Genomic DNA, 8,484 nt, shown 5'->3' with positions numbered 1-8,484 from the left:
GCACCTTCCATGCCTCATTGTCACTATTCCACTGATATCATTAAAACCTCTGTTTCAGCACACTGCTTATATGAAGTGGCTAGTCTGGGAGCGTATCACAATTGTCAAGATAGCCCTTGCTATACATCAGTGTCTTCAAAAATCAAGCAAAGAGAAAATGGACGAGTGAAGGACAGCTTTGATCAAATGCACATTTATGTTTGATGTTTTAGTCATTAAGCAGTTTTATCCAAAGCTACTTAGAATACAAATGTTTGTCTAGAGAGAGAGAATTACTGTAGATCCCAGCCATATGTCTGTAGAGTCTTCTATGACATCAAGTGGCATCAGCAATACCAGTGCCAGGCCATATAAAGAAATACAGTATAAACATGTTGTAAGGGTCAGAGATATGAGCCCATGCTTATGGCTTATTTTTCCTTCACATACATATCAAATGTACCTGTTCTATTGGGTAACAGTGAGATACCACTGTTGAATGTTACGGTGTCGAGGAGTTGCCCAGGTGTTTGTATTCAGTGTTGTCAGCGCAGCAAAGATGAGAGGAACCCCTTGAGGATGTTGTAAAACCAATGAAATTTGGAGACAGAATGAACAATAAAGGAACCACCAGTGGTTAGAATGCATAACTTGGGCAGATGTATTTTCTTGCCTCACCAGGTAAGATGTATTTTCTTGCCTCACCAGGTAAAAGCAATCAAACAGGATTGCAAACCTGGTGAAAGTAGACTGTGCTGTTCAGCTGGTCCTGGGTGCAGGCAGAGATCTGGTTGTTAACTGTGTGAAACGTTTGATGAGAGAGAAAGTTCCGGCAGTGTGAAGAGTGTCTGTTACATTGTGGAGAGCAGTGTGAGTGGAGTGAACAGACTCTCTCTCACTATTAAGGAGGCCATTTCTAACTGCTGAACACAATATGGATGCCTTGATTACCGACAATGAGATGATATCCCTGAAGCAGATGGTTTTCTGAATCATCATCATATTCATGTCGGTGAACCACTCTGCTTTACTCCTGTCCTCAAATGGAAGCACTCATTTAGTATAAACAGTTCCAATGGCATTTTCATTTTCAGTCCTCAGATGTCCCCAGTTATCTTACACAAATGAATGAAATGATTAAAATCATCGTGTCACAGTAACAGATGTGTTAAAGAAAGGTGATTTCTTTTTAAAGAGCAAAGTCATTCATTGTGTTGTGGAGAGCGTTATGCCTAAGACATGATGTACCTGCAAGGAATGAGTTCTGGTGTTGCTGGTGGATCTTACTCATCATAGCATTATTCCCTATTCTCTAGAGCCCTCCTGTGGTAGTAGGAGGAACTGCACTGGTCAGGCTGTGTAAGTGTAGAGATGTCCACATGTACCCACACAAATATACAAGCCAAACACATAAGCTCCTCTCTTCACACAATCACATTTCCTAAGTTGCTGACTTGAAAGACTTGGTGTTATACAGAAAAGCAATGCGGCATTCTCTGAAGTCTATAGCTATGTTTAATGGATGTGCTTCTCTACAGTAGTAGAGAAGTAGTAGACAGTGGGGGTCAGATGGTTGAGCGGTTAGGGAATCAGGCTATTAATCAGAGGATTGCCGGTTCGATTCCTGGCCTTGCAAAATGACGTTGTGTTCTTGGGCAAGGCACTTCACCCTACTTGCATCGGGGGAATGTCCCTGTACTTACTTCCTGTAAGTCGCACTGGATAAGAGCGTCTGCTTAATGACTAAATGTCAAATGTCAACAGTACATTCAGGTTAACAGATTATTTGCACTCATGCTAATTACGTAAGTTATATTAGCACAGTATGAATTCTTTAAAAAATGTAATAATGAAATCAAGAATTACAAATTGTAAAAAGTAGAGGATTATATTTTAAGATGAATGTTCTTCTGCAGAAACAAATCAAGGAATAGCATAATTTTTTTAAGAAGTGGTTTGACTGTATAGTCACACCACACTATAGTGTGTGATTATGTGTTTCTGTTTAAATATATATGTGATCAACATTGTGTTATGTAGGAAGCTAGATAAATCTATGTTGATTAGAGTAGAGTAATGAGAGGTATTTACAGAACCTCAAAACCGGTAAGACAGGTACAGAATAGGTTTGTATGTGTGTGTGTTTTGTGTATGGGTGTGTGTGGGAATGTGACTGGCTTAGTGTCAAACCTTTTGTCCGCATCTTGCATTACCTCTTGCCAAATAAAATGGGGCTCCCGAACAAAAAGGATTCTCTGATTGACCACATGAGGTTATCACAGTCTAAATGTCCTCTTTCAGATCTATCACAGAGTTTCCCAATGATATAACTACAGAGGGTTATATTTTTGTGTTAATCTAAAACAGGAAAACATTTAAGATAGAAAATTTGCCGCCTCCCTTAGCAGATTGAAAAAAATACGTAGACACAAACTGAAACCAAAAACACATTCTGTACACACACACTTACAGCCACTTGAATGGCATTACCTTCAGACACACCTCTGACTGGCAGATTTGTATGTCAGGGGTGTTGGAATCACAAGCTTTTCCAATGCAGACGAATGGAAACATTCTCTCAGTGAACCTAGATTTAAAGGTGTAGATGTGAGTCATGTCCTTTGAGTCTTGGAAGGACAGCTCCCCTTTGTCAAAGTCCAGCTGCACTCTGATTCTCTGCGGTGTCTTCTGCAGAGCGAGGGTCCTACCTTCTGCCGTAAATGTGCCGTTATCTTTTGTCAGAGCAAAAAGTCCATAATCGGGTCCTGCTTTTATCTCCCCTACCCTGTTCACAGACTCTTCGCTCACTCCTAAAGTCCATATTGGGTTGTTCCCCACCTCCACCTCCCAGCTGTGCTTCCCTGAGTTGAACCCCTCAGAGCCCAGAACGGTAGCGTATTCCGTGAACCTCTCTGGGTTGTCAGGGACCTGCTGCTTTGAGTCCAGTTGTCTCACACTGGTCAGATCGTCAGACAGAGAGAGAGAGAAGGCTGCAGTGTTGGGGTCCAGAATCACAGGAGCTGCAAAAACAAGGACAGGAGCAATCTACTCATCAGACATTCTGGACAGTATGCTTCTACACCTGTAATAACATAATGCAGTATGGCTGGATTGGGGTTGGACATTAGTTTTGTATACCAAGAATAGTACAACATAAAAAACATCTGTAATCTTTATTTCAGTACTTACTGTGTTTAACCATCTTCTGCATCTTCTCCCAGACTCTGAAGGTCAAGTTTCCTAGGTGCTTTGCCACATCTAAAAGTGTTCCTGAGACTAGGTGTGGAGCATCCAGCAGTTTGACCTGGGTTCTGGAAGAAAGTTCATAATCAGTTTTGTTTATTATTTAGATTACAAGAGAAATCTAAGAGAGTAGGATTGTAAATGTACTTACTTTTCCTCTGTGACTTTGAACTTCTGAAATAACACAGTAAGTCACTAATTACCTTTTCATCCAATGACATGCCATAAAGTGAGAATGGAGTGTAATAGATCACATCAAGAGTATTACATACCTGCAGGAATAAGACATCCTTTGCTCTCAGCTCCTCCTTTATGGTTTTGATTGTGTATGAAAGTAATACTATCTCTTTATTTATTCCTCTAATCTTCTCGTTTATTTTCTCACTTTTCTGCTTCTCCTCCTTCTTTAGTGCTGAAATCCTGTCTTCTTCTTCCTGTTGTAGAAACTGGTGAAGCTTCTTGAACTCCATCTTGATCCGGCACTCTGTGCAATTCGCCTGCATCTGTAATAACATAATGATTTGTTTGTATAATGCCTGTAAATATTTAAAATGTATGAAAGCTCTAACGAAAATCATTGTGCCATGAAGATTTAATGTCTGTTGAATATAACTTTAGCAAACACACCTTAATGTGTCCTGCAGTTTTATCACAGGTTAGTTTGATTTTCTTTAAGTACTCTAACTTCTTCTCCATTGGTTTCAGAGCAGTCTGAATCTCCTCCTGCAATGACACATAGCAGAAGTTTACAGTCCTAATCAGTATTGTAGCAGTTGTTAGAGTAAGGGAACCAGAAAAACTCTCAACCATGAACAAACACAAATCTTAAGGCATGTACACTTTTAACAATGCTCCTTATAACCCCCCCCCCCAAATGAGTCCCCTTTGTCCTGCTGCAAGGCATGTTGGGAACTAATAGCATCATTGCTAAACTATCTGGAGAGAGGGAGGCTGCAAGACACAAGACAGTCTATAGATGGTTACAACAGGTATGACAAGGAAGTAGTAATCGCGACCATATCTACAATCAACTTTGACAAATCTGTCTTTTTTTTTATAAAAGCTCCCCCAAAATCACATAGTTATCATTACCTATTTCATTTTTTTCTTACCCTGTGATCCTGGGCAGCCTCATCTACTGGAACACATGTGTGAGATCTGTGTTTTCTGGAGGTCTGACACACCAAGCAGATGGGTTCTTTATCCTTCAGACAGAAGAGCTTGAGTTTCTCATTGTGTAGACTGCAGAACACTTCAGATTCCGTTAAAACTATTGAGCCTTTCTTCTCCAGTGTCTCACACAAGTTTTTTAGAGCCAGGTTACAGGGAGGTTCAGCCAGTGTAAACCTTTTCCTGCATACAGGACAATTTCGACACTCCTTGAACTTGTCATTCCAGCAGTCTTGTAGACAAGTTTTACAGAAGCTGTGGCTGCATGTTAGTACGACAGGATCTTTATAAATCTCAAAGCACACAGGACAGATGAGATCCTCCTCAGGAAGATATGATCTGGAAGCCATTTTCATCTGTTTTCCCTCCTTTCTTGTGTATCAGTTCAACACAATGGTTTTGGAAAATGAATGTTGATCATGTTTTCTTAGTTTGGTTCCAAGTGTGAAGAAGAAATTCAAATACAGTAGATGATCACCCGAAGAATAAATTCTGTGTGCTGAACTTGTCTCCCAAAGGTATGTGTGGGAGTGTTTCAAGGAAATGAAAAGTGGTTGGACAGGTATTCTGTGTGTGTGGATGTGTCCCATCAGTCAGAAAATTTCACCTCGACTTGATCACCACTGATTTGATTCCTCAAAAAACATAAATAGGCATAAGCTCTTCCTGCAAAGTGATAGTGCTTGCTGTCCCAATACGAAAGGAGGCGAGTGAAGTTACCTTCAAACTGTAAACAGAAACAACAACAAAGAATACGAATACAGAATGAACATACTGTCCTGTAGCGGCAACCTTTGAGGAAAAGTTCAAAACCCACACCCTCAAACATAACCCAAACTTAAATGCGATAAGTACGCTTGTTTGAGGATAGGGAGGAGTAGTACATTTTGTGACACACCCCTTCGGTGTTTAAGTGTTACAGACTGACCAATTATTTTATGCCTTTCCAAAGACTCTCGTACATTGCATTTGTACAGAGAGTCTGGCCTCGCTCCATTGACAAGATTGAGCGGAAGTACGTAGGAGGGCAGAGCCAGGCTAACATAATGTAGGCCACTGTTGTAAATCTACTAAACTAAAGTGCCATTTGACAAAGGATCTGGCGCTGAACAACTATAATGGAGATGAAATAAAGGACCAGTGACACTTGTTACAGTTTTAATACAAGTTAGTTTAAGATTGCGTTGTTGCAATGACTATGACATTTTATTTTTACACTCACAAACACACCCACTTGGATGACATTACTGTCAGAGACATGGCAGACATGTAAATCACAAGTTTAGACTTTCCTTACTTATTAGGGACATCTAGAATTTACTAGTATGGAAACTTGGATTCTATATTTGGCAGATCTGTATGTCTGAGGTTTTGGCATCACCAGCTGCTCCAATGGAGAGGAATGGGAACACTCTCTCAGTGAACTTGTGTTTGAAGGTGTAGATGTGAGTCATGTCCTTGGAGTCGTGGAAGGACAGCTCGCCCTTGTCGAAGTCCAGCTGAACTCGGATCCTCTGGGGTCTCCTCCTTAGGGTGAGGGTCTGGCCTTCAGCCTCTTTGTACTCCCCAGTCCTCTGGTGTATAGGCCAGATTCCATACTTAGGCGTTATGCATATCTCCCCCTTTCTGTCTACCGACTCTTGAGCCACTCCCATAGTCCACCGAGGATGGTCCCCTACCTCCACCTCCCAGCTGTGCTTCCCTGAGACGAACCCCTCCGAGCCCAGGACATTATAGTACATCATAAACCTCTCTGGGTTGTTAGGGAGCTGCTGGCATCTGTCCTGGTGTTTCACTCTGGTCAGATCCTTAGACAGGGACAACCAGGGGTTGGCTGTGTTGGGATCTAATATTATAGGAGCTGAAACCAAAGACAGAAGCAATGTACTAATAAGATAGTATATATATTTCAAACGCACAAGGTAGGATCCTTGTATATATAACATGTACATCTGCAACATCTGTATACTCACTTTTTTGGATCATTCCCTTCATCTTCTCCCAGACTTTCAACGTCAGGTTGCCCAAGTGTTTGGCCATGTCTATCAGCACTCCTGAGTCCAGCTGTGGAACCTGCAGTATGCACCGGGCTCTGGAAGCACACATGCATGAATGAGACAACGTTGTAGATGGGATGAGTTAAGAACCAAAGAGAGAAGAGATATGAAAGGCAGCTCAGGAATTGATTTACCTTCTCTTGGTGGCTTTAACGTTCTAAAGAAGAACACACAGTAAGAGAAGATTAATGAGCCATGCAATGGTGTGGATTTTGAATGAGTTCTTCAAATGCACAAATTAAGCAATGCTTACCTGCAGAAAGGAGATGTCATCTGCTTTCAGCTCCTCCTTTATGGCTTGCATTTGGTCTGAAATTAATGCTATTTCCTTATTTATTCCCTCAATCTTCTCTTTCAGTTTTTTACTCTTTTCTTCCTTCTCTTTCCTCAGTGCTGCAATCCTGGCCTCTTCTTCGTTTTGTAGAAACTGGTAAAGCTTCTTGAATTCCTGCTTGATCTGCCTTTCTGTGTTTTCTACCTGGATCTGTAAAAGAGGTGGAGAACATATATTGGTGCAAACTCAACAAAAACTATATATATATATACTGTATATAATATTGCGTGTATATATAATCAGTGATAAACCATTCTTTATGATCTTTTAGCTAGTACCATAACGTAAGCTGATGTTTCATCACAGCTTTGCTTGCTTTTATTCAAGTCCTTCATCTTATCTTGTAAGGGCTGTAAGGCAGTCTGAAGTTCCTTCTGCAAACACAAAACGGCCATTACAGATGCACTGCAAACGATCAGTGTGCAGAAAAACATTATTATTAAAACCCAATTGTACAAAATGTCAAACACCTCAACTACATAGTACTTGTTATTTCACTAGTAAATAAAAGACAATTTACAAAGATTTTCAAAAAAAATAATACTCTTACCCTGTGATCCTCAGCAGCCTCATCTAATGGAATACAGCCGTGAGATCTGTGTTTTCTGGAGGTCTGGCACACCACACAGATGGGTTCCTCGTCTTCCAGGCAGAAGAGCTTGAGTCTCTCATGGTGCAGACTGCACAGCACCTCGGACCCTGTTGACGTGCTCCGACTCCTCTCCTTCACTAAATCCTCACACTCTGCTGGAACCTTCCAGATCCTCTCCTTCAAAAAATCCTCACAAATGTTTTTCAAAGCCCGATTACAGGGAGGCTCGTTCATTAGAAATACATTTCTACAAACAGGACAGTCCCGAAATGTCTTCTCTTTCCAGTATTCCTGAAGACATGTTTGACAGAAACTGTGGCTGCATGTGAGGATGACAGGATGGTCGAAGATATCAAAGCACACAGGACAAGTGAAATCCTCTTCAGGGAAAGAATGTCTGGATGCCATTTTCAACCACTGTGTCGTTCTCTGGTACAAAATCCCAAACTACTTCGCATGAACTGAAATAAATCAAGAGTCTATTGTGGAAAGTGCGTTTTCAGGTTGGACCGCTGTTAGATTTGATCCTACTGTTAGCTGATTACAGGTTCCTAGAAACAAATTTTATCTGAACCCAACCTATGGGTGGGGTTAACTGAAATTTAACACGTTATAGGTTTCCCATGTTACCAGTTGCCTGCCAGATCTTGCAATGCCTGGAGTGTGTTAAACATCTTGGCAAACCAATTCACATGATTTAGTAATCTGATGCCCTACTGAACATGACGTAGCATGCAACCCCTGGCTGTTGTGTACCACCTGACTGAAATGTCCGCAGCTTGGAATGGAGCCAATTAGGACAGGTGAGCACTTGTCCCATTCCTGATGGTATGACTGAAAAGTCTTTCTTGCAAAAGACTAAAGTTTTCCTTGGCATTGTAGCTGTTACTGGGATTTACGGTTCTTAACATTGGTTGAAGCGGAACAGCAGGCAACCAATGATAATAATCTTGGCGGATTACTTGATCAGTGTGCCCAAAGAGGATATTTGAATAGACTTGAACAGCAGAGCCAATGATCAAATACCAGAAACCAGAAATATGCTCTGTCCACCTTGCTATAAACTCACTCTGCATGACCAAACAGATAGATACTCCACTAGATGGAGC

The 8,484-nt window shown here is 41.1% G+C and overlaps 2 protein-coding genes across 2 annotated transcripts; both read right to left on the bottom strand.

Moving 5' to 3' along the window:
• Positions 1-194: 194 nt before the first annotated feature.
• LOC134022343 (zinc-binding protein A33-like) lies at positions 195-4,904 on the bottom strand. The gene is made up of 6 exons (XM_062463789.1): positions 4,335-4,904; positions 3,850-3,945; positions 3,495-3,725; positions 3,374-3,396; positions 3,169-3,290; positions 195-2,999 (listed from the first exon to the last, which is right to left on the bottom strand). The coding sequence occupies exons 1-6, from the start codon at positions 4,746-4,748 to the stop codon at positions 2,446-2,448; spliced, it is 1,440 nt and encodes a 479-aa protein (XP_062319773.1). The 5' UTR covers positions 4,749-4,904; the 3' UTR covers positions 195-2,445.
• A 641-nt stretch (positions 4,905-5,545) lies between these two features.
• On the bottom strand, positions 5,546-7,945 carry LOC134022890 (zinc-binding protein A33-like). The gene is made up of 6 exons (XM_062464632.1): positions 7,334-7,945; positions 7,062-7,157; positions 6,703-6,933; positions 6,584-6,606; positions 6,366-6,484; positions 5,546-6,253 (listed from the first exon to the last, which is right to left on the bottom strand). Exons 1-6 carry the CDS (start codon positions 7,781-7,783, stop codon positions 5,733-5,735), a joined length of 1,440 nt encoding a protein of 479 aa, XP_062320616.1. The 5' UTR covers positions 7,784-7,945; the 3' UTR covers positions 5,546-5,732.
• Positions 7,946-8,484: the final 539 nt, after the last annotated feature.

The sequence above is a fragment of the Osmerus eperlanus genome, chromosome 6 (genome assembly GCF_963692335.1).
Source record: "Osmerus eperlanus chromosome 6, fOsmEpe2.1, whole genome shotgun sequence".
Classification (NCBI taxonomy): domain Eukaryota; kingdom Metazoa; phylum Chordata; class Actinopteri; order Osmeriformes; family Osmeridae; genus Osmerus; species Osmerus eperlanus.
The sequence above is the reverse complement of the archived record's forward strand: the minus strand, read 5'-3'. Positions and strand labels throughout refer to the sequence as shown.

What these genes read in the sequence shown, in the direction of transcription:
- LOC134022343 (XM_062463789.1), bottom strand. Translation starts at nt 4,748, where the DNA reads ATGAAAATGGCTTCCAGATCATATCTTCCTGAGGAGGATCTCATCTGT. An exon ending in AGGATGTCTTATTCCTGCAG is followed by an intron (nt 3,397 to 3,494) that starts GTATGTAATACT and finishes GTGTTATTTCAG; the next exon opens with AAGTTCAAAGTCACAGAGGA. An exon ending in TTCAAAGTCACAGAGGAAAA is followed by an intron (nt 3,291 to 3,373) that starts GTAAGTACATTT and finishes ACTTTCTTCCAG; the next exon opens with AACCCAGGTCAAACTGCTGG.
- LOC134022890 (XM_062464632.1), bottom strand. Translation starts at nt 7,783, where the DNA reads ATGGCATCCAGACATTCTTTCCCTGAAGAGGATTTCACTTGTCCTGTG. An exon ending in GTTAAAGCCACCAAGAGAAG is followed by an intron (nt 6,485 to 6,583) that starts GTAAATCAATTC and finishes GTGTGCTTCCAG; the next exon opens with AGCCCGGTGCATACTGCAGG. An exon ending in GAAGGGAATGATCCAAAAAA is followed by an intron (nt 6,254 to 6,365) that starts GTGAGTATACAG and finishes CTTTGGTTTCAG; the next exon opens with CTCCTATAATATTAGATCCC.